This window comes from Pogona vitticeps, chromosome 14 (genome assembly GCF_051106095.1).
Source record: "Pogona vitticeps strain Pit_001003342236 chromosome 14, PviZW2.1, whole genome shotgun sequence".
Taxonomy (NCBI): domain Eukaryota; kingdom Metazoa; phylum Chordata; class Lepidosauria; order Squamata; family Agamidae; genus Pogona; species Pogona vitticeps.
Window position 1 is genome coordinate 13578609 of NC_135796.1, and position 26411 is coordinate 13605019.

The 26411-nt window shown below is 42.0% G+C and overlaps 1 protein-coding gene across 29 annotated transcripts in view; it reads right to left on the minus strand.

The window, feature by feature from the left end:
• FBRSL1 (fibrosin like 1) overlaps nt 1-26411 on the minus strand; it is a 724755-nt gene that overhangs the window by 391967 nt on the left and 306377 nt on the right. For all 29 annotated transcript variants that reach the window (XM_072983658.2, XM_072983645.2, XM_072983642.2 and 26 more), the window contains exon 3: nt 13010-13111. In XM_072983658.2, the coding sequence (XP_072839759.1) occupies nt 13010-13111 (102 nt within the window). The remainder of the gene's footprint in view (nt 1-13009; nt 13112-26411) is intronic.

Consider the following 26411-nt stretch of genomic DNA (forward strand, 5'->3'; position numbering starts at 1 on the left):
CACAGATTTAACAGTTCTGTGAAACTGCGTGACAGAAAATCTGTGATTCACACCCTCATGCTTTCACGACCCTCTAATTTTAACTGCCTTAGACCAGTGGTTCCCAACCTTTTTTTGAATTGCAACCACCTTTTATAATAACAGAGCTACCTGTGACCCAATGGCCATGTTTGCATTAAAAGGTATTTTTAATCGGGTAAAGTCATCCGTTCTCAGAAAGCAGAGGCTTCGTTTTCTCCCAAAGGGGCTGTTTCTCATACATACACCTGCATGCTAACTTTAATTATCTGGCTCCAAAAGGTCAAGAAAGAAATTATTTAACAAAGGCTAGAACACAAATCAGGCAACCCACGACCCCCTTGGGGGGGGGGGTGTCACAACTCCAGGGTTGGGAAACACTGCCTTCTATCTTAAAACAATTCCCAATATCTGGACCTTGTAACTCTTTTTGCCATAGATGTTCATTCTTGGCTCTGCCACTTTTCGAGCAGAAAACTGCCAGGGGTTAACAGGGCAGAGTAAAGCAGAGATGTGTCAACATGCCTTTATGGTCGCTGAGGCCCATTTAAAGATATTGGAGCAAACACTTAAGACTAACGCATATCCAATACAGGATCCATTACGCGTCTGTTTACAAATCTACTGGTAATGCAAGGTTCCCATCACCTCCCCTTCCAACCCTGCTTTATGACATGGCAGCACTCCAAAATGTTTTTTTATTGATTTTGTCATAGGCGCTCAAGTTGTTGAAATGGGCACGGCTTCACTTCCATGAAAAGAAGAAAGATGGCAGCTGTCTCCAATGTGACACCTCTCTCTCTTTCACAGGGGCGGTAAAAGGAGGTGGGGTGGAGAACTGGTTCGAAAAAGCTCTTAAAACCTGTTTCGACTGCACTCAACCTGGAAATCATCTTGGGTACACCTCTACAACCCCTGTCATTCATTTCCCTTTTGACCTGATAAAACTGCTATGAAGTATGTGGGTAGAACGAGCAGGTTTTGGACAACGGATCTAATCCCAAAACCAGGACCTCTTCAATGGTGGCTGTTGCACCGTTAGATATCCGAACAAGCCAGATACTTGCAAGGCACAGATCTTTCCTCTCTTTTTTAAAGCAATACATTTCAATGATGATGATGACTATAGTAATAATGGTATGATGTCAAGTTGATTCCAACTTATGGCAACCCTTTCTAGGGTTTCCTAGGTAGAGTGTACTCAGAAGTGGTTTACCATTCCCTCCTTCTGGGACTGCGCAGCTTGCCCTGGGTTACACAGGCTGGCTCGTCTCCCTGGAAGCACAGTGGGGGAATTGAACTCTCAATCTATGTCTCCAAAGCCAGATACCTAAACTCCTGAGCTGTCCAGCCAGCCAATAATATATAAATATATCAAATAAATATGTATATGGTTTAAAATCAGCTTCTAATGATAGAGATTGGATCTCCAGTGTCTCGGGAAATAAGATCAAGAAATCTGTAACAAATTTGTACCTTGGGAGCAAGAAGGCGTATTCTGCTTTTGCTGGGCCTCCGGCACCCATCTTCCATTGTACACCCTTTGTTTTTCCGTAAATATCCATTTTTAATTCTCTTTGATTGACCAGCCCCTAAACTGCAGGTTGCTTCTTTAATAGTACCCAACCTAGTATCCTTTCTTAAATTGTTTTAATTAATATAGAAATTGTATTTTATAATTATATATATATTTTTATATAGATCTATTTTATGTTGTAAGCCGCCCCGAGTAGACATGGTCTAGAGGGGCGGGGTATAAATTTAAAAAATAAATAAATAAATAAATAAATAAATATATAGGTTCTTCTCAAGATTTGCGTTTTTTTTCTTTTTGCCAATTTTTTTTCTTTTTGGTATTTTTTTTAAAAAAATATGTTGCGCTCTAATGAGAGCAATGCTTATAATGAGTCACTAGGTGCCAGCATAATGCCACTGTGTTTCAATAGCTAACTTCATTATCTTTTTGCAAACTTATAATACCAAAAAGGAGATGTCCTCCATTTTGCATAACAGAGAATATGGCAGGAAGTTCCCTTGTTTCATGGAATTCAGTGACACTTCCTTAATAGAAACCAGTTACTGGAGAATGAAAATATGAAACTTCCTTGAATCAACTTGGAACAATGAGGAAAATGTTTAAGGGAGCTTCCTGGGATTTGGAGCCAGTGTAGTGTACAGTGACATGTTGAACTAGGACTTAGAAGACATGGATTCAAATTCCTGCTCAGTCATAGAAATTCATTGGAAGGCAGCATTGGTAAAACCACTCCTTAAATATCATGTATACTTTGGAAACCACACCGATGTCACCATAACTCAGAATCAACTTGACAACACATAACACATTCACACTGGGATGTGGGAGACAACCATAACTTATAGGCTGAATAGGAAGCTCAGCCCTGTTTTGGTGTTTTACCCCCTACATAATTAGAATGGCATGAAAGTGGAGAGAGATAAGCACAATAGTTACATCATCTAGGACTGTCTCCTGTTGCTACCTCCTTCTAAAACTGTGTCTGTGTGTGGACTGCCTTTATATGCATCTTGCATAACAACAGTCAGCATTCTTAATTGTATGGGGAGCCCATGCAAGTACAATTGACTAACTAGCAGATAATTTCCTTGCAATTTGTGGAGGCTGATGAAGGACCAATGGAGAGGGAAGAGCATCTTATTGTAACTAGTTTCAGTTACAGTTCCAAGAAAGACAACTCGGGAACGAAGCAAAGAAGTAGGTTTTCCCTATGGAACTGCAACTGCAATTAATTACAACAAAACGTTCTGTGACACCTCATTGGGTATAAGCGCTCATGGATTTATGATTTAACAGCTCATGATTTAACAGTGAAATCATTAGTATGCTGTAACTTTGGTATTTTTACTGAATGCTAGGTTTTCTCCCTTTCCCGTTGCATGTGAACTTCTCAGTAGCAGAGACACACTCCAAGCAACTGGTAAAGTGGACTGAAGTCCAAAAAAGTTTATGAGAAGTAAAATTTTATAGTCTTAAAGGTGCCACAAGAGTCTTCTGTATTTTTTCTGCAGCGGACATAGGGCTTGGTTCAGATGGCTAAACTGGAGAAACCTGGATGAAGCTAAACGGGGTAGCTTAAGTTCGTGCAGAGGTCTAGTATGCCATTTGGCACAATCCTTGCATACACATGGCACACGGAGCTCAAATGACCCCAGTTGGCCTGCCTCCCTTAAGAAAAGAAAAAAACAAACAAATAAAAACCTCTTCTTGCTCTCAATTGTCTCCTCCTCCTTCTGGGAGAAAGCTTACATTGTTAATTTCCCCCCCTAAAAGTAAAGCACATAAGTCCTGCCCTAATAGGACTTTAAAAACCCTCTTTGCTTCCTCCCCTGTCCCTCCATGAAGGACCAGAGAAAGGTTTTAATGTCCCAGTATCATTAAGTGGTTAAGATGACCAATATTGGGAAACTGAAATCAGACAGAAAATGTAAAGCCACAAGCTCTGCTTTGGTTTGATCCCAGCAATTGTATATGCTGAACATGAACCAAAACAGAATGATCCTATCCACATCTAAAAATGTGTTGCCCCTGACAGGGAGCCAGAAAGATGCAAGTAGAAATGCTCTGGTTTGCACTGACACTTATGCCATCTGGTCACCCGCAAAAGGAGTGAACCAGCCTGTCCTCATTGCAGATGAAACAGTGGGACAAGTGCCTGTGTAAGTCACCCCCTATCGATCCTTGTCTTAAAAGTAACTTTCCAAGCTTTGTCTGGTTGCACAATCCATTGAAAATTCTTGAACTTACTTTTCAGCTCTAATGCGTAGTGTTAGGCTGTTATAAGGTTTTTCTAAAACAAAGAGGGTAGACGAGACACAAATCCAGCCTTTTCATTGCTCATTCCCTGATGAGATATTAAATGCAGCATGTGGAGCCCTTCAAAAGGTAGAACTGGCACAATGATTCGTAACATATGCAAGTTCCCTTTGGATTTTATTTTAAAGTTTTTGGAATGTCCAGAGGTAAAAGTTTTTCATGACGATGAATCTATTTTCTACGTTCCCTGTTTCAGATTAACATTTCCTGGAACTGAAAGCTGGATGCTTTTCTTCTGAACCAAGTCTGTTATTGCCTATGTAAAGCTAGTAAAATTGGTGAAGTCTTTTGGATTCAAGTCTTTTAATCCTTTCCAAGAACTGGATTGATAGAGAACAAACATGGGCTTTTTCCAGAAAAGCCCATACATACTTCACACATTAAATGTCCCCTACATTTCATATAGTTCAAAGGAGGCGCAGGGAAAGACTTTAGAATGTTACAACATTGGAATGTAGAGGAACTCAAAAATATCTAACAACTAATAATGAGTTTATTCCAATTAAGTCCCCTCCTCAATGACAAATGTGTAACTTTTAACTTACCAAGAAATAACTTCACTTCATTTGCAGTATTAAGTGTAACAGTAGGTAGCAGAGAAAATGAATTTTCTCAGAACCAGTACTGTATATTGTTGCAAGCTCTTCCTATTGTAATGTATGTTTAAGCAAATGTATTTTAATGCTTGATTGTATTGTTTATTTATATTTTATTATTTTTATTAGCTATTCTGTTAAATTGCATTTTAATTGTGTTGCTTGTGTTTGTTATAAGTTGTCCAGAGTGGCCTATGGCCAGATGGGCTGTATAAAAACTAACTAACTAACTAACTAACTAACTAACTAACTAACTAACTAACTAACTAACTAACTAACTAACTAAGTAAGCAAGCAAGCAAGTAAGTAAGTAAGTAAGTAAGTAAAATCACTTGAGTGGGTTTGGGTTTGAAATAGCAATATATGTGAGCAATTTAGAGCCAATAACTTTACAAAAGACCCACCCCTCAAATGTTGATAAGCAACAATTTTTGGCCAGCATATCTAGACTGTCCATATGGGGCACAGTAGCTGTCATGATTACCTGTGCTTTCAAATGTACTATTAATCTGCTGTATCTGACCCCTTTTAACTGGAGATGCCAAATTACTGTAGGACATAAGGGCTCTAGAAGTGAGTTACTGCCATTCCTGTCCTTTCCAAACATATGAGATTTGCCACTGCAGTGTGATCAAGACACGCTTATCTGGACCAGAATGCGCATCTGTATGAAGAAAACTTTCAAGGAGCACAAACACACAAAAGATGAACTGTGTGCAATCTAGTTTCTGCCTATTTGGAAGTCAGTCTTTCTGTGATTAAGGAAGCTGTCATTTCCCAGTGTATGCAGGAAGTCAACAACATTCACACACAAAATGAGCCTCCCCGCCCCCCCCCCAAGGAAAGTGACAGGGCCAGCTTGGCATAGTTTGCCACCAGAAACAGAACTGGGTTGCACTGAGATAGTTTAGCCCTTTCAGCAACACTATTGGCTACCTAACATGCCAATCCAAGATCTCCTGATTGGCATCAGCAGGCTGCAGAGATGGCACAGAGGCACAAAAAAGGGTGACAAATTGATGACTACAGAAGAATCAATGAATTGATGAATAAAACCAGGTAAATATTTGTTGCTTTGTATTCCTCGGGATCTCTGGAATTAACAAATACAAAGTGCCAAATAGGTGACGAATCAGCGATATTCATCAAAAATTGCAATTCGTTTTTATATTTGTTCTCATCTCTAGTGGCCACCATTTCCATTGTTTTGTTGCTGCTTCTCCCACTGAGGAGGGAATTGGCCCCTAGAGAGAGCCTTTGTTGTTGCCACCGGCTGTAGTCTAAAACTGTAGTCTAAAACAGTCCCTGTGACCCTGCAGAAAACACTCTGAGACTCCTTTGGAGACTGCAACTCACAGGTTAGGAACCTGTGTTTTTAAAGGAACCAACAATTCATTGAGCATTCAAAGAAGCCACTAGATGCCATTCGGTATTTTTACCCACCCATGAATTTGAACCATTGACATCATCCTTAAAATATTTCACTGTCCCATTATCGAGTCCTTGAGATATTCCTTCAGTCTGTAATTTGGGTTAATTCTCCCCTCAATTCCTTTTAATAAAAGATAATCAAAGCCACAGCCTTCTCTGCTTGTAATCTGGAAGAGGCTTAAAAAGGGTACATTGGTAATGCTAGAAGACTACTGCAGGGGGGTTCAAACTTGACATTTTATGTACTATCTTGCATTACTTCATTAGTAATAAGATATGATGCACATATGAGAAAAAAGAATATGAAAAATTGAGGTCACAGGCTGGATCCGACTGGCAGTTGCAAAACAATCTTATATTAGAACTGCAAACCTGGAAGGGACCCTATAGATCATCAAGTCTACCCCCTGTCAAGGAGGCACTGTAGGGAATCAACCCCCACAACTTTTGGCTCTGTGGCCAGAGACCTGCATCACTGAGCTATGCAGCAGCTCAGCAAATACACATATTAAATTAATGAGATTTACATAACTGTTAAGTCCCTATTCCGAAACTGATTTGATAATCAGAGCTGCAGAGCTGGTAGGATCTCCATTTCAAGAAAGTCAAAGGTTCCCTGTGCCTTTTTTGATATTACCAGGTCCTGTTAAAGATATTTCGTATCTCGAACATGAAATGTACTCAACACTGAACGATGAACATGGGTTTGAAAGGGAAGGGGCTCATTTCACCATCTCTGCTTCCTGCCCTTTCCCAGACCTAGAGAGGGATGGAAGGCTTATTGGCTTGTTTTATGCTTGCTCAATTTCAACAGCCACTTGGTTTGACCAGCCAGATAAGAGCTGGAAAGAGTGAAAGAAAACAGCTCCTAAAAATGACTCCCATGTGGAGGCTGACATAATTACGTCTGGGGGCCATTAAATCAACACGGCCCTCCTCGGCCACGGTCTCTAAAGTGGCCAGCACCCCTTGCAAAACATTTCCTAATCAGCTGGTATTTATGGTTGATATTTTATATTTCCAATTTTCCCCCCGCAGGGCTCAGAAGAACGCCACGCACCTGCCAACCTTTTCTGCTGGGCCCATAATTGGCAATTTGCTCTTTGCCTTTAGTATATCACTCAATTTAGCCCTTGCTGTGCCCTGCATACATTCTCATTCATCTAGATGCTCCCATGACAATTAGAGTCTTAGCTTCAGCTAACTAGGGCAACTATTCTACTAGGGGCCGGGAGACAATTATTAGTCTATTTTCCCCATCTTGGGGGTGACAAAATTGAGAAACCATGACAATTACATGCGGCAATTCCACACACTCCACCCGGCTGCTTTCTTCGCTGGTTCCCCACTCCTCCTGTTCCTCCTCTCCCCCCACCACCACCTTCCATACATTTCAAATTAACACAGCTCAACCACCACATTCAAATGCTCTCTGTTTGTGAGGAATGAGGGCCCTATTTAAATGATAATGAGGAACGATCCATTCAATTTAGTGACGGAGAAAATCCATTAAAAAACGCAGGCAGTTCTTAAGCTGATGGGTCAAGAAAAAGATAAACCCTTTTTTAAAAGCCATTATGTAAGACTGTGTGTGGATTTTTTACACTGTTCGAGACATCAGGAAAGATTAGGACAATTATGGAACAAGGAGTAGCAGAGGGAGGGAGGGAGGCAAAACAGAACACCCTCTTTCCCTCCCGGGACCAGCCGCAAACCTCCCCCTATTTAATTTCAATCAAAATAATAAAATAGTCACGGGGAGTGGGTTGTCTCTTAATTCCGTCATAATGCCCTGTGCCTAACTGTGAAGGAGAAGAAAGCGAGAGACAATTTTGAAGAACTAGCTTACATTTCTAGGCTTCGACAAGAATTAGATATTTCCCTCTCCCAGATATGTATTCTATGGGTAACAAGCACTGCAATGTATTTGTGTTGTAGCTAATTGTGGCTGCTGGATAGTTAATTGGTTCAGGCATCCAGCTGCAGAGCCAGAAATTGGGAGTTGGATTCCCCACTGTGCCTTTTTTGACAAGGAAGGGCTGGACTCAATGATCCATAGGGTCCCTTCCAGTTCTGCAATTCAAAGATTAAGCTACTGCAAGGTTGCCACACACCTGCTTAGTCAGTATGTGTGTATCTTGGTTTACTAAGGTAAGGTACACAGAAGCCATGCCCTTCTTTAGTTTGCCCCTTACACTGAACCCTTTTCTCCTCCTATCTCAGCATCGCACATTTCATCACGCCATGTGTCAATTAACTATAGTCTCTGCTTTTATTTTAATGGGAGAAATAGCATTTATTAGGGATTGGAATAAACCAGAATCAGAAAACATGGTTTGAAGGAATCTTCAATATTGCTTTCATGGTTTGAAGCTGGTTTAATTCTCAACAAGCTGGCTTGTTCTAATCTTTTCAAATGCTGCCTCTTGTTTCAGTTGCTGAACCTGAATGTAACATGTTTGTTTGTTTGTTTGTTTGTTTATTTAAAATATGTTCACCCCACTTTTCTCCATAATAAAAAGGACCTAAGGCAGCCTAGGTACATTAACAAAAGACAGTATTTAAAGGTAACAGGCTGTAAGTATACAAATACTAAAAAAGATCAAACAAATACCACACTAAAAAAACACTAAAAGTTATTCTTATAAATTGGGAGGGTGCTGCTTCTGTAAATGTTGGAGGAGGAATATCACATGGTTGAAGCATCGGCTCGTGATATACTTTGTGCTACTGCAGCAAGGAGGACCTGATTATACTGAGCAGCAGGAGGAGTGTTGGGCACACTTCTAAGTTTGGTCTGATTAGTCCTGCCTACCTAGGGATCCCTTTTAAAATACTGTATTGAACTTGGACAACACAGAGAGGAAAGATATTTTAGGCTGCTTTATGTCCTCACAAGTCAACAGGGCCAACCTGGATCTCTACAGACTAATCTGTGTCATTTGCACTAGTCTTCCAAATATGTCCACAAATTTACTAGCCTACCTACGCAAAAATAGCTTATATCAGTCATTTGGGGGCCTCAACAGAAAGAAGAGTCAAGTTTGTGAAGATTCTTTGATGAGTGCTCTCAGCAATTCAAACTGGTAGGAGACTGGAATCTAGCTAATGAATAAGCTAGTATACATACCACCTTTAACCTAAAGGGTGGTCCCAACAGAGGTGTTTGTGTAAGGCAGAGAGAGGCACACACAGAAAGAAAAATCTTCCCTTTCTGAGCATGCTCCCGCTGGCTTCTTATTCTACACTATACAATCAGTGTAGTATAGTAGAAGGAGAATCAGGAGGTTTTCCTCTTGGTCCCACCACCTTCACAGGAATGTTTGGTGAGGACTCAGGAGAGGGCCTTCTCTTTTGCTTCTCCCAAACTCTGGAACTCAGCCCCATTGTTGATGTCCTTCCACCAGCAGGCAAAGACCTTTCTATTCAGGCAGGCTATACCTTAGGGACTGACTGTCGGAAAGGGTTTTTTAATGGATGGTTTTGCCTTGTTGTTTTTGAATGTGTTTTTGGAGTCAATTTTTTTATCACACTTATTTTACCATATTTAGTGTGGTATTTGTTTAATCCTTTTTAAATATCTGTATACAAACTGTTCAGAAAGCAGCTCCAGATAGCTTTGAATGAGGTTTAGACAAACACATGGATAAGAAAGCTTCCTATGGGTATGATTACAATGGCTATACACTACACTTTGTTTTCCCTGACCACATGGTCTTAGGGGGTGGGGTTTTAGCTTTAAATGAATGTGAACAGAAGCTCTAAGCCCTTTTCCTGAAGAGAAAGCTGAGGCAGGAGGTGAGTTGTGTTTGGGAGGACATTTCATTTGGTGAAATGTTTTCCCTGACCAAATGGTCTGAGGGGGTGGGGTTTTAGCTTTAAATGGGTGCGAGCAGAAGTGCGCACCTAACAGCCCATGAAATTCTCTAGTTCTATTTTTGACTCTAATCTGGTAAATAGGAAAGACAAATAGCATTGCATACACCTGGGGGGCAGGGAAGTTTTAGGGGTAGGATCATACTTCTGCACTATTAAGGAGCAAGCTGGGTAGGTGGGGCTTGTCAGCCTTGGAAGGCAGCCCATGTAGGAGAAGGAAAACTCCGATTTCAAACCTCTACTGCCCTGTGGCTATATCCATTGATGGAAAAGGCTTCAGGAGTTAAACTCGACGCAAAATCCGGAGCCGGAGTCTCAGAGGCAGTTCGTGTCGTTCTGGCAACTCCTGCGACATCACTGGAACCAATTGTATTGGCTCTTGCCTTTCCATTGGACTATTTCAGCAACGTGGAGAGGGGGGATTTGCTGTTTCGGTAACACCCTATCCTCCATTAGTAATGTATACATTACTGAAAAAGCAACATCTACGTTGGCTTGGGCATATCGTGAGAATGGTTGACGGTCGGATTCTGAAAGATCTCCTGTATGGAGAATTAGTGCAGTGAAAGCGCCTCGGAGAAGACCACAGCTGCGATACAAGGATATCTGCAAGCGGGATCTGAAGGCCTTAGGAATGGACCTCAACAGATGGGAAACCTTGACATCTGAGCGTTCAGCCTGGAGGCAGGGGGTGCTTCATGGCCTCTCCCAATTTGAAGAGACCCTTGTTCAGCAGGCTGAGGCAAAGAGGCAGTCCCGAAACCAGCAAAATCAGGGAGCTGGACAGGGGACAGACTGTATTTGTCCTCAGGGTAGAAGGGATTATCACTCTCAAATTGGCCTTCTCAGCCACACAAGATGCTGTTCCAAGTCCTCCATACACAGCATGTTACCATAGTCTCTCGAGACTGAAGGATGCCTCATCTAAACTGCACCTCCTTGATCAAAGCCAAAAGGCATCCAAAGGACCAAGGGCTAGGAAAACAAGAACAGTAGACACACAATCGTTGTCATGCCAATTGTTATTATATTCTGGCTTGCCAGGAGACATCTGGGTGGCCGCTGTGGGAAACAGGAATGCCAGACTCTCTAAATCTCTAGTCTGATCCATTATGGGGCAGAATACACTAGAAAAGATGAAGAATCTTTCCACGATGGGTGTGGATGTAGTGCAGTTTGTGATTTAAGAGAAATACAATGGGTTGAGGTGGGGGTGAGAAAAACCACCAAACCGCCAACACTCAAGGAACAGGCTTATATATGCCCTCAAGTCAGTTCATCTCCCCTCCTCCTCTGCCACCCCCTCCTCATTTTCATTTGCCATGCACATGTTTCTTTATCAGATGCTAGGAGTGTGTCTAATATCCCACCGCCTTCTCCGCATCCCCTCTCTTTCTCTTCCCACCACACAGGCTGTTTATAGCACCCCATTCACACTCAAAACATGTAGAGCGAATTCTACCACCCTTCACCCCCCCCCGCCCGCAACAGCATCACCACCATCACATTTCCCTGTCAGAGCTGTCAAGCCGAATCCCACTTTAATCTGCCAAAAGCACTTTTCTGCTGACATTTTTAATAAATACTTTCAGCTTTTAAACACATTTGTGGGAGCCATTTTACACCCCTCCCCCTCCCTTCCTCTCTTCTTTCCACTCTCCTACTTCTCCTTCTTTGGAAGAATAAGGTCTGAAAGCCTAAATAGCAAATACATTACACTTATCAAAGGCTCCCTTCCTTTTCTTTTCTTTTCTTATTTTTTGCATCCAGAAACAGAGGTAGTGTTTTCAATTTTAAAGCTAAATTAACTGTCCAATTGAGTTTGGCTGGTGTGAGCCATTTTAACTGTGACAGGTTTTAGTTATGAAGCATATTTCACATTAATAGAACTCAACATGAAAACCCCACTCTCTCTGGGACGCAACCGTGGCTCCTCATTGAAATGTTAAATTTAATATTTCAGACATGCCTGGTGCCAGCGTTTGATTATTGTTCGCCATTTAAATCTCTCCTAACGGGGAAGGTCCTAATTAGCAAAAAATCATGTTTTAATGAAGGCAAAATGCTAATTGCTAAACACAAAAAAGTCTTCACATAAAATTATCCCAGCGTTTCCATTGATTTCTTGGCGGTGGAGGGAATGGGGGAGGGAGAGACCCATTTGTGTGTTTACACTCCAAACCATTGCTTTTGTTTTATCACAACATTTCACTCAAATGGAGCATTCAGCTCTGTCGGGGAAAGACAGTCCATTCACCTCGCCTGTACCCCACCCCTTCTCCAAATTCAGAGGAGGAGACACCAAAACACATGAATTTATCCATGCAATTTAGAATTACTGTATTATTAATAATGTGCTGTCATTCTGACTAATGGAGACTCTTTATCAGGATATTCTTGGTAGAGAATACTCAGAAGTGGTTTGCCATTTCCTTCTTCCAGAGGTGCCCTTGGACTGTGCAGCTTGCCCAAAGCTACCCAGGCTGGCTCTTTCTTTCAGGAGATGCAGTGGGGAAATGTCTGGCTCAGCAGCCAGCTACCTAAACCACTGAGCTATCCAGAATTATTCACCACTGGATATGTTTTTTAAAAAGATACTCTCTCTCTCTCTCTCTCTCATGTCATCCATAGGCAACACAACTTTTCTTGCTAAAAAAAATGAATAAATAAATTATCTAGCTCAGCCATTCTCAACAGGATCCATATGCCCCCCTCCCTAAGGTGCCCCAACACATTGGAAGAGGGCCACAGACTGGAAACAATTATTCACACATCATCTTACAAGGTTCATTATGCAACTTGTACGGTCTTGATTTGGCCTATATTTCTTTCATATGAAGGTTATGTCCATGGCCAAAAAAAAGAGGGTTGTGAATGGCTGATTCTAGCTAACTAAAAAATGCACACGAAACTCGCAGTCGAGACACAAACCACAACGTTTTCACCGCAAAGAAATGATCTGAAGCCATCTGTTCTCCTAGGAATAACAATTCTGTTTTGTTTTGCCCGTCTCTGATCTTTTACTTATCATATTATTTGCGCAATGATTATAGTGTTTGCAAGGGAGCTCAGCCACTTACGCCAAAGCACTCAATCATGACATGAGGGGGATGTGGGGGGCGAGGGAGGCAAGTTATTATATGATGACCTCTGGATGCCAGCATTTGTTCAGCGAGATTTATGGAACTGCCACAACAACAGAAGCCGCCACCAAAGCCTTCTCGGAGGTACTCACATCGCTGAGGCAGTCTCTGGAGCTGCTAAGCTGTGAGCTGGTGGCCTCCCGGATGCTGTCGTCTTCACTGTTTCTGCCACTCCGTTTCACCGGGACCTTCATCTAAGAGGAGGAAAAAGATATGGGGATGTTAGAAATACATCTTTCAGAAACCATGGTTCTTTCGCTCTCAGTTAAATGCAGAAACACACACAAACGCAGCCACATTCCTATCCAGGGATGTCGGCAAATCTTTAGGTCGAAGTCTTTGGTACCAAGTCCCGAGTCCTAAGCCAGTGGTCTGGGTCCCCATCAAAAACAAGCTCCCCCCCCCCAGGAAAAAGGAAGGGGGTGGGTGGGTGGGTTTCTGGATTGTAAGTCAAGCTAGAGTCATTGGAAAAAAAGTCAGAGTTGAGTCACTGGTGCAAATTAAGTCTGAGTTCAAAGAGAGTCCTGCAACTTCAGCTCCCACCCCTGTTGCTATCTGAGTGTGGATATGGAACATGGACTTCCAGATACCTCTACCATTTTAGAAGATGTTGGGGACAAATTGCTTATTAGAAAAGGCCTTGGTGTGTCCAAACAGTCCTTTGGACAGAAACCTCTCCACCAAGCAAGTTTCTACATTTAGAAAATGCTCATCATTTGCTTAGAATCTCAAAAACACCTTTCAACAGCATGGTATGTTAGACCAGTACTGCCTGTACAGAGGACATAGAAGGAGCCTCCTCAAAGAATGGAAAATGCTGAGAAAACCCTCGGGTGTCCCCTGGGTAATGGCGTACAATTGGACAATCTTTCACTTCCAGAAACTTCACACCAGAACAGCCCAAACCCACCCACTTCATGGATGCCAACCCCCCCCCCCCCCCGGTATGATGGCTAAAGTCGAGGAAACGTTTCTGCACGCTTCTCAAGCTCTGACCACTTCGGGTTAAAAACAGTCTGACTGTCTTGACATTTTAATTGTTTTTTTTTATTTTGCCTGTAATTCATGTGCATCTATGATTCCAAATTGTCCAATACAAATAAAGTACCGTCATGGTTGTCACCGCCACCATTACCAATAGCACAGACTTACATAGGTTTCAACTTCCTCTATTTATCGCACATGATAAGGTCAAGTTCCTCCATACATTCCACCAATTCAAATGGGCCTACTTGAGCTGAGACTTACAACAATAAGCAACAGGGGTTTCAGTCCTATGTTCTGCATTTCAAAAAGATAGGGAACACCTAAAATACTTGCAGAAACAATGATTTTTTTAAAGGAAGGAAGTAAAAGTCCTCTTATCTCCTACCAATATAAGTAGTCAAAGTTCAAACTTTGATGGGTTTCAACAGATACATGCCGCTTATTTGTGCATAGTTAAATCCAAACCAATAGCTGCACTGGACTATCGTTTGGCTTAACAGCAGATTGCAGATTAATTTCTACAAAGTTTGGGAACTGCATTTCCAAGTATCAGTAGAACAACTTGTTTGCCCTCCCCCTTGATATTTTTGTTTGATCTGAGAGTAGTGCCATGATCATCATTGAGCCTATTGAGATACAGCATGAAATTCTGGGCCCGGTGAGCCTTAACAGTGTACCTATAATTTGAGGAGCATTCACATCTTTAAAAGGGATTACAGTACTGCAGTTATTTCTTTGTGTTTTATTCTTTTCTTTTTTCTCCAAAGCTTATATTAGGAAAGCTGCACACTCCGAGCTCACGCATGAGCACATTCAGAGAATCTGACCTAACAAGGTCTTCTGTGGGCAAGCAAATTAGAAGAAACCCTGCTGCCCATTAACCTTTCGGAGTAAATATCAATTATTAAACTTGTTCCGATACCTCTGTCCCCTGTTTGCTGCCGTGAATTAAGAGGGTCATCAGCCTTTTCGACAGATCTTGCTCATTTACACCTGCTTCTTACCAGCAAGAGAGTCCACACCCTGGCTTCCAGAGCACCAAGCCAACCTTCATTGGTAATTACCTTAATGAGACACGGCGCAACAAGAACAAGTCACTAAATACAATGTACAGGGGTTTTGGGGCTACTGCTGGGCAAACCTGAATAGAAACGAGCTCTTTTGGGAAGCCTGTTTTGTTACGTTGTTTTTTGTTTAATCTGCTAAGAATCTACCTGTTCACCCAGCTTAATGGAGAGAGATGCCTTTCATCACTGAACCCTGGACATATGGATATGTGTAAAGAGATGGCATAAAGGAGAGATAATTTCTGAACTTGTGCAAGTTCTAGAGGTTTCTAGAAGATGGGAGTCCTTCAGGAATTGCCGCCACTACACCACCCAGAATCAATTCAGTACCATCATTTAATCCTGCTTTGGGACTGCTGCAGCAAATGTATGGCAGCATTCCTAGGAAACAGATGTTGCTTTCAAGAAAGGAGCCTCCCCAAAGAATGGAAAAGCATTGAGAGTACACATGGGTGTCCCCTGGGCAATGGTGTGCAACCCCTTTACTTTCAGAAGGGTTGCTCTGTAAATTTGCTAGATCTTCTTTTATACAAGGAGTCTAATTATCTTAATATTTGACCTATATTTCATGTATTTCTATAATTTTACCTACATTTGACCTATATTTCATATATGTCCATATTGGGACGTGGTGGCACTGCGGGCTAAACCGCAGAAGCCTGTGCTGCAGGGTCAGAAGACCAGCAGTCATAAAATCGAATCCACGTGACGGAGTGAGCTCCCGTCGCTTTATCCCAGCTCCTCGCCAACCTAGCAGTTCGAAAACATGCAAATGTGGGTAGATAAATAGGTACCACCTCGGTGGGAAGGTAAAACGGCATTCCCTAGTCACGCTGGCCATGTGACCACAGAAGATTGTCTTTGGACAAACGCTGGCTCTATAGCTTGAAAACAGGATGAGCACCGCCCCCTAGAGTTGGACACGAATGGACTAAAAATGTCAAGGGGAACCATAATGTAAAATTGTCCAATGGAAAGAAAGAAAGAAAGAAAGAAAGAAAGAAAGAAAGAAAGAAAGAAAGAAAGAAAGAAAGAAAGAAAGAAAGAAAGAAAGAAAGAAAGAAAGAAAGAAAGAAAGATTGATCAATCTTTGGTGCCTTATTCTATTTGACTTCCACAGAATACAACATTTTAAGGAGGAATATATGTTTTGGGCTACAGACACACGTACAAATGGGTTTGCAGTACAAACTCGCCTACACCCTACACAGGCACAACTCACTTCATTTTTTGGCTATAAACCATGCTTACAGATAAGTCCTCATGCATCATCCTGTACCACTAAAGCTCTTGCTTCCCTGGGCCATCCTTTTATATCACATTATAACAACAAAATAACTCACACTTGATAGTGTGGTACCCTCCCTGCAAATCTGTTAACTTACACTCCAACTTTCTAATCTGGCACTTTTAGAGTTCTTTGTCTTTCTATCTATCTCAGTATGCAGAGGCATAGGAAGGTACCTAATACTGACACAAAACCTCACTGGTCCACCAGGCTCAGTATTTTTGACAATGATGTGTGGTGTCAGTCAACTGCAAACTCTGTGGCACAGTGGTTAAACTGCAGTACTGCAGTTAAGCCTCTAATTACAACTCAATGGCTCAAAGCTGACTCAGCGTTCCATCTTTCTAAGGCCGGTAAAATGAGTACCCAGCTTGCTGGGAGGCGGGCAAAGTGTTCCTTGCATACTTATGTTGTAAACCAGTGGTCCCCAACCTTGGGTCTCCAGATGTTCTTGGACTACAACTCCCAGAAGCCTTCACCTCCACCTCTGCTGGCCAGGATTTCTGGGAGCTGAAGTCCAAGAACATCTGGAGGCCCAAGGTTGGGGACCACTGTTGTAAACCACCCAGAGAATGCTCTGGCACAATGGAGTGATATACAAATCAAAATAAAAACAATGACAACAATAACTGGATTTAGACCTAAGCCTGTGTGAACACAGCTAAAGACAGACAGCTTTGGCCTTTTGTGAACTGCTCCAAAAGATGAAACACACTGTCAATTTTTAAAAAAAATCCAAAGGAGGGAAAGCTTGCATAAAGATCCTAATTTATACGTACAGATACACAGGCATAATACTATAATGTAAGCAGAAGAAGTGTATGCGGAGACAAGATGGCTTGTATGCCTGCAAGGTTGGCTGCCTGGGTGCTCTCCCTTCTTCATGCTATTTATTTCTGAACTGCATTTTGCTTGGACATCCATTCAGTGAGGAGACCGTGGAGCAGGATACAGGGCCAACCTAAGGCAGCCTGACATCGCTTTGGTGAATTTGCAACATTGCTGATTGAGTCGTTTCCACAGGAAAGCAACCCCAGGTAGATGGGGAAACGAGAGTGCCTTTGGTTCCAGCCCAGAGCCTGACATGATGGAATCAGTTGGAGGCAGAGGGCCAGCGAGACCAGAGGGGGAAACTAGCCAGGCATAAACAGCTCCAACCTGTTTACAGACTCCAGGTGCACATGGGCAATCCCAAGCCACAGTCCCGGCCAAGAATTATGAACCACACGCCGTTGGACATCATGTAGCGTGATTAAACATCATAACTCATTCCAGCAATAACTTCTGCTTTCATTAAATTCTAGCTTCGCTTTCCTCTCATTCTCATTGCTTTTTTTTTGTTTGTTTGTTTGTTTTTAATCTCTCTGATTCTCTGGTATACTGCAAGGGACAGGCAAGGCTAGAAATAGTAACTTGACTTCAAACCCGAATCCTGATTCCCTTGCCTATCACAAGGCCACTACCCCCCATCCCCATTTAAACAAAACAAGCCTTGGTTTAAGTCAACTCCACCTCCAAAGCTCACGCCACTGGCAAGCTTCTGCTCCAAAGAAGCATTGTGCCTGTTTTCAAGTTGTAGGCAGCCTGCCCTCCACTCATTATTAATAAATACAGCTCGATTTATCAAAAGCTCCCTTTTGAGTGCCACCGGAAACCCCAGGGCAAAAGGAGACAAATTCTTTTCTTAAGTTGTTCTGAAAGGTACTGGGCTCTGCGACCCTCACCCCCATTAACCTAGCAAAGCTAGTTCGCCCCTACTGGGAACTCTGTATCTTGCTCAGCGGCAAGCCTGGACTGATCTTGTGCCATCTCAATATATTTGTTCATTATCTTGCGCACACACAGAAGCATTTGGAACTGTACTCAGGGCACAGGCCAAATTGAATCATCTGCCTTCATTTTCCACACGATCTGAAGCTACAGCTGCTACAACATGCTGCGAGATTCCTCTCCACACCATGACAATGTTGGGTGTTTTTTCTCTTCTTTTTCTTTTAAAGCTCTCTCTTAAAGCCACAGCCATCTGCTTGAGTTGGGTGAGAGTGTGGGCTTTATTTTAAACTTAAACTTCAGTATTTTTTTTTAAAGGATAGTCTCACAATCATAAAGATTGCAATGTGGCAGCAGAAAAGAGAAATTTGGAAAGCAGGAGGACAGAGAAGTTGTATATCACCAATAAGACATAGGAATGATTCACATGACAACCATGGGAAGATTAGCATACATGGCGTACATAGGATGTGTGAGAATACTTACAGACCCTGCCTCTCCGCCCAACTATGGTTGCATTGGCACCTAGACTGTAAAATACAGTATCTCCATCATATGTTTATCACATAGCTCTAAATCCAATTGTTAATCTCCACTGAAACTTTTCTATGAAGCCTACGTAAGTGTTGGACCCACTGGCCAAAATCCTCTTGCTTATCACAGCAGATCACACTACAGTAAGTCCACTGAATCAATGGAGATTTTGTGAGTCAACTCCTATATACATTCAGTTGATTCAAATAGGCTTACTATAACTGCAACTTATCTACGCTAAAGTTGAGTCACCAAATCCATACTGATTCAATGGGCCCAACCTGGCATATTTTGCTAAGCTATACAACAGAATGTTGGCCACTGCTTGTCTTAGCTGTTGCTACTTCACACGGTTCCTGTGGGAATAAAGAGTAGAAGGAGCATCTGCACTGAATTCACTGGAAGAAATGCGGTGTATTAAACAAATAACCAGTTAAATGTAATATTAAACCACCGTTTACGGTTAAGTCCTGTTGTTATAAATCACTCCTTACACAAACCTGTGGCCAAAACATGCTGCCATTAGAAACGTGACACAATATGTCTCCCCTTCAAATATTGCACGTACGAGTTCCATGAGTTTCATGTATATGGTTGCTAATCCTCTCAAGAGTCATAAATGGGACCTGCTATTTGCCCTATCCACTTTTTCTTCTGTGCTCCTGCAACACTAAGAAAAGAAAACCCAATCAGTAACAACCAACACTCCATATCAATGGTTCCCAACATTGGATCTCCAGATGTTCCTGGGCTAAAATTCCCAGAAGCCTTCATCATTAGCTGTGTTAGCTAGGATTTCTGGGAGTTGTAGTTCAAGAACATTTAGGAACCCAAGACTGGGAACCACTAACCCACATGAAATCCTTTACAATGTCTGTTCCAATCAAATATATCTAGAATAATAAGATGGAAACATCAATGTGAAGTTGTTGAGAATATTTTGAATCTAGAGCAGCAAACGACACAAGCTATGGTATAAAAGCTCAGTGCACAAGTTGAAATTGTAAACGTCTGCTCATTCCAGAATGGGATAAAGGTTACTGAGCTGCCTCCACTTTTAACGCTTGAAGCCAAGCAAACCACTTGGCTTTATAAATGCATTTCTTTAAGACTTAGAAAAAAAGCAGGTCCATGTATCAAAACAAGATGGAATCAGCTAAACATATTACATCTGACTTGTTTCCTTGAAAATCCAGCTCTAATGCATTCTAACAGAATTTATCTATCCCAAGCATACCTCATAATGAGATCAACTGGGAAAAATACCGGGCTTGTTTGTATATTTTATACGTGCTCTAACTTGGCAGTTTGGAGATTATGTATTCCCCTGGTCCCTCCTTAAATCGTTTCACACACTGCAATTTGATTTTCTTTGCTTGCCCTTTTCCACAATTCCTCCCCCCACCTCTGAGCATTTTATTGAGTTCTGGCTCGCTGGGCAGCATTCCCTTTGAATTAAGGGTGCAATCTTTCCCCCTTTCTATAAGGATATGTGACACAGAAAAGCAACGTTACGGCTGGAAGATTTTATGATTGAAAGAGTACTCTCTCTCTCTCTCTCTGTGTGTGTGTGTGTGTGTGTGTGTGTGTGTGTGCGTACTATGTTTTAAATCCACTGAAAAGGCAATGTCTGCAATTCTAAGTAAGAACTGTACAGATCTATTTTCTGCTATCACCTGTGGACAGGTTATGTACAACGATCAGTGGACACTGAAAAGGAAAGAGCATGCTTAGATGAAGGTAGCAACATGCGTGCACTAGAAATGGAGCTCAGGCTAACATTTTCTAATCACTACTCTTGGAACAGGAACTGCAACGCTAAAGTGAAGAGCGTTACTCAAAAGTTAAACCAGTTCTTTAGTTTTTACACTGGAGTTCAGCTCAGCATCATAGAAATGTGGATGGGTTTAAATCAGGTTTATTTAGACCAGAGTAAATGGGGAGTACAGTGGTGCCTCGCATTACGATGTTAATTCGTTCCAGTGAAATCGCTGTAGAATGAAAACATTGTAAAGCGATTTTAAAAAGCCCATAGAAACGCACTGAAACCCCTTAAAACTCACCGTCCAGCGAAGATCCTCGATAGCACGGCCATTTTCGCTGCCCGTGCAGTGAGGAATCCATCCCACAAAACAGCGGGCAACCATTTTTTTAACCCGGCGGCCATTTTGAAACCGCCAATCAGCAGTTAGCGAAACAGGGAACAGGTCATCGCAAAGTGAAAAAAACCCCATAGGAAACATCGTTTTGCGATCGCAAAAACTTCATCATGATGCGATTTCATCGTTTTACGAAGCGCTCGTCTTGCGAGGCACCACTGTATACACTGTATACTGTTGATCACTAAATAATTTGCAATCAATTGGTAAGGGCTTTTCCCAATGGTTTTAATACAATGTAAGCAACAAAAGACCCCCCAACCCGAACTATACTACTAACTTGGGTTGTTAGAATCTTGTCTCTAATAACTTGGATACAGAGCTGTACTTCCACTCATTATAAGGTTCAGAGGGTGCAGAAATGAATCATGCTTAAGCCACCATTTTGCCCTAGGGCTTCAGTTGGTGGTTCTGTTGAAAAGCAAAGTCCACAAATACAAGCTCTTCTTTCCAGTGAGTTAAACTGCCAATATTTCACCCTGTGACAGAGGAAAGGCTGAATTATGGATTTCACTTTAATTTTGGAATGAATTCATTTTCTGAACAATAATTGATCAGTACAACAGAAAGCCAACATGGTATAGTGGTTAGAGAAGGACTTGGACTGGGGTGAAACAGGGCAAGGAAAGTATAGTGAGTTCAGAGTCTCAAGATATACTTACCGAATATTTATGCAAGAAGATTCTAAGTCACAGTCAGTCGGGTTCTGTTACAAATGCTGGAAGACTTTCTAGGACATTCTAGGGCTCTTCCTAAAAGACTCTATTATTCTAGGTAACCAATCCCATGTCAGATACTGGAGCCTCCAGAAAAATAAGCATATATATGTTTAGAAGTCCTCCATCCACCAAAATAAAAATCAAAATCAATGAGAAACATGTGGGCCATACAAAATACAGCCTACATCCTCTCTAACTTCTATCTAACAATAATGCCTGGCAAATTCAACTGCCAAGAACTTTTGGACTCTAAGCCATTGGTTTGTGCCTGACGAAGTGGGCATCTGATCATGAAAGCTAGCAGATTACATGGTCTAATAAAGGTACCATCTATCTAGCATTACATTTAGAAGTGAGACAGATGACCTGCAGAAATATACGGACAGATGTTTACAAATATGATGAATAGCCCAATTCCATCTAGGTTTATAACACAGTGATCACTGGAAAACAAGTGCTGCCAGCTATAACTTGAACCTTTGATATGTTTGAGGTTGAAATGGGTAAGGAGAAAGATGAATGTATTAAATTGAGACTTAGGCAGCAAGCTAGTCTGTGTTTACACAATAGGTTGCGTCTTTTTTTTCAACAGCACGGAGGGAAGCAATGAGAACCGACAGCTCTAATGTTGCTGTCATCTACACACACAGATACCATCTATTAAAGGCTAATATCAAACAGCTGGGACCTTCAAAGCAACTGTAAATGTAATATACATATTAAAGTGTCCGAATTCAGCAAGGGATGTCTCATAACGTTACGGAATCCAACCAAGGGGCGGGGGGAATCAACACAATGCTTTGATTTACTGATGTGTTCCTTTTATGCAATGAATCATCATTCATCAAACGCCAGTAGTCGTGAATCAAAAGACAGCATATGTCTGTGTACTCGTAACATATGTGCAAACACAGAGCTATGTGTTAAAGGAAAAATAATTACTAAGAAAGTCTCTACTCTCTGACTCGGACCAGGAGGTGTCACAGGACACTCTCAAGACTTGAAGGGACATGGAGATTTAGCATAATGGAGCCCAAGTTGAGTCACTACAAAAGATGTAGCCAAATTCGGAGGCAAACTGTGTTTGGATGGACAGGGTTGGCCAGCTAGTCCTGCTGCCTTTGGTAGGGCTTTTGGGAGGCTAGGGGCCAAGTGGAGCGGAGCGCAGCTGGAGATAATTAAGGTAGACAGAGCTTAGCCGAAATCCATCCAGACTGACTTGGGGAGTGATGGCTGGCAGAAAGGGTATTACAAAATGCATAATGGATAAAGTACGTGCTTAAGAGCAAATTGAGCCTTAGCTAAAGCAAAAGGGAATGCCAAAGCAGCTTTACTAGGGATGATGATCCAGCCTCTGTCTTTTTATCGCATTAGCCAGAATCTCCTTCAGATCTGGAATGTCCATTCAAGTTGGAAAGGACATTAGGTCCTGTGTTGTCCACCAATACAGAACTAGAAAGAGATGTGTTCCACCAAACTCTGTCCAGCAATGGTGGTCGGGATGGCATGTAAAAGCTTTCTAGGAGTGTTGAGGAAGCCCAAGGTATACTTTATATAACTCTAGAGATGAGTCAATTTAGAGCTTTCCAAAAAGTACTGAACTACTGCAGAATCGAAAGTCATCTCAAGCTCTTATCTAGTAGAACTTGCACAAGGCATACCAGGCTAAAATACTGTAGGTCAAAAGGTCTATGTAGTCCTAGTATTCCAGTGGCCAGCTAGGTATCCAGGCAAAACTCACAAGTAGGACAACTGCAGCAGCTTCCTTGCTTCTTGCTAGAGCCCTACTCATCGATCAACCTGGAGGCTATTCTTGCAGATGAGCACACCGTGGCATCACTCCTCGCTCATCTATGCCCCTGAGCCTCCTTAGATCAGGGAAGGGTTCACATCCCTGCTAAAATCGAACAGATTGCAAACCCGGTGTGAAAAACTGTTGCACAACTCCCCTTATCTGCATGGTTTTTCCCAACTAAGTTCTGGTACCCACTGTTTTAATATACAAACATTTCCTGAAATGCACACTATTGCTATTGTATCGCCACTTGATATTATTATCTGTATTCGCCTGTGGACCTGAAATAAATAAATTAAACATTTAGCACAAGGATGGGCAAACTGTGTCCCTTCCAGCTCTGCCATTCTAAGAATCTAAGATTATAATCTTATAGATGCCTCCTGAATCAAACAGACCTTAATATGCTTAACTTTCTCACTGCCAAACACATTCTGTTCCTTAGAAATTACTGGGTCCAAACCAATGATGGACGAGAAATGATCCAGGTGATAAACCTTGTTGCGATTCCAGTAAATTTTAGAGACATTGCTGAATATTGTTTTATTTACTTATTTATTTTATTTCTATCCTGTCTTTCTACCTTGTGGGACAAAAAGCTCTTAAGAAACAATACAGCTAAAGTGCATTCTGTTTTTATTTAGCTCTGTCTAATAGAGTAAACTCTGCCCAACTGAAAAAAAGAGGACATCAAAACTAAATTAATTATGTCCGTGAAAAAGCAGGGTGGGGATAAGCAGAGTTTGAAAATTAAAATAGTCACCCTTAATGAGTTTTATGCACTCATATAGACACAGATAATGTGTGCATAAAACTCACACACTTTGGTAATGAAGGCATGACAAAAACCGTATTTTAAAATTGGTGTAACAAGTACAAAAAGTGCTTTTTTAAAAATCTACAAAATATTGTGGGTGCAATGACTAATGTTTCCCACTTACAGTACTTTTGAAGTTAAAGGCTCTTTTCAAGGCATTTTGAGTAGAATTTTTCATGTCATTTGCTTATTAATTTTCTCCCTCCCAGTTCAATAATATTTTTTTTAAAAAAAGCAAAAAGATCAATGCAAGGGGAAAAGTAACCAAAACTCTTAACACATTTTAAATGCCTTTCTGAAATCTGCAATGAGATACAAAACTAATTACAAAACAATCTTATGAGCAAGAGGGGGGAAAAGCTTTCTTAAACCCCCGAGATTAAGTTTTAAAAAACATAAATATTGCAGAGAAAACAAACCAAGTCTAGCTAACAATACCCGGTTGTACTGGGTGTTTTCTTTCTAGAGTATACATTGTTTCTGGTATTTTGTATTTGTATGCTTCTCCAAGTTATGCATACCCATTTTCTTCCACCGACAAGACTGCAGAAGTGAAAATCAAATTACAATAAATGGCAGGTGTGGGTTTTTCCTCTGAAGCCCTGTCTTTATTTTACTAGCTCCAGTACACACACACTTTGGAGTAATTTCTGTACCCAATGTGTATGTATTTAGTGTTACTGGAAGCAGGGGATAATTTCCTATACTGCTGACTGACAAATATTTAAAGATGGCCTTGTTTAAATTTGCATCCAGTCTGTTCCATCGGCAGCCCCGCACAAATGTCGCACAAATGACAAAACTACCATCCCGACATTTTGAACTAAATTAACTGTTTCGCAGCCATACTCACCTGGGTCTAGTTACACCCTCAGCAGGGAAAAAAAATTCAATTTCTATTTCTATGCCTAAAATGGTTACAAAGTCAGTGTGTGGAGAACTGGGGGGGGGGAGTTTGAGGGCCACCCCTTCCCCTTAAAAAACAATTATCCGACACTGAGGTGATTTTGCCTCAGAAATACACTGTCTCAGAATTCGGGGTGGGGGACTGGAGTGAGGGAAATCTCCCTACAAATTTGACCCCTCACACAGTGAACCCTCAGAGGGAGGTTAGCACACCTGTTCACAGCCAGGTGGGAATTCTGAAATTGTCTATTTCTGGGATTCTGGGAGTTGTAGTTCAATGCCCACAAACAGCCGATTCCCACCTGGCTCGCCGGGCGGTGGCCAGGTGCGCCAACTTCCCCTCTCAGTTTTCACTGTGTGAAGGGTCGGGTTTGTGGGGAGTTTTCCCTCACTCCAGTCCCCCAGCCTGAATCCTGAACTGGCGTTATTTCTGGGCATTGTAGTTCAACCCTCCACAAATGGATAACTCCCAGAATGCCAGAAATACACCATCTTGGAATAGGAGCCGCATGACTGAATGAGGGAAAACCTCCCACATATTTTGCCCCTCAGCCACTGAAAACTGAGAGGAAAGCTAGCTCTTCCTTCAGGAGAAGGAAGGAAGGAAATAAGCTATCAGAATCCCTCTGACTAGGGCTCTCCTCTAGAACCTACCTCTTGACTCTTTTCTTTTTGAGGTACTGATATTAGGAAATATTCACCCCATGTTCGGCGGAGACTCTCTAACCCCAACCCATCCCTGGGGTCGTTTCTGTCACCTCGAAAACACAGGGGGTGAGGTGAATGGTCACAGGCAGCTTTTGCTGTGCCTGGGAGCCCTCCACCTGAGCCGGTCCCTCAGAAAATCTGGTTTCCAATTCCCACAGAGAGCCTGCGGGCAGACTCGTCACCCTCCATGACACCTTCAGGCTGAATCGAAGCGGAGACCAAGGAGGATGGGTTAGGGTGCTCCTGCCAAAGGCATGTGGGGAGTTCTCTAATGTGACAACCCAAATGCAACTGGTGCTGAGTGACCCTCTGCCTGCAACTGAAGTCTTATCACTTCATGCATCTTACCACCACCGCTTTATGAAGCTCCGTGCCCACCTAGTCCTCTCAAAAGACCCCAGATTTACCGCTTCAAGGAAAGCCGGGTCTACAATTCATTAAACTTCCCATGAGCTGGAAGTGAAATCTGACTGATGCCCCCTCGCCGGTAACCATTAACATCTTTGGGTTTCTGCATATAAGTTGGCTCTGTTAATAACTACGCAAGTGACTTCTTGGATCCATTTTGGGTAGGCATCATGTTCATTCTCTGGCATCTCGGGGGGGGGGACAACCTGCCTGCTTTTGTGGCTGGCCAAATTGCACGGATAATTAATTCCCCAGCATTTCAGGTGAAGGCGCTCGATAATGTTTCCAGCCTGAATAGCGAAAAAAGGAGCGAGTGACAATTATTTCTGTTAATTA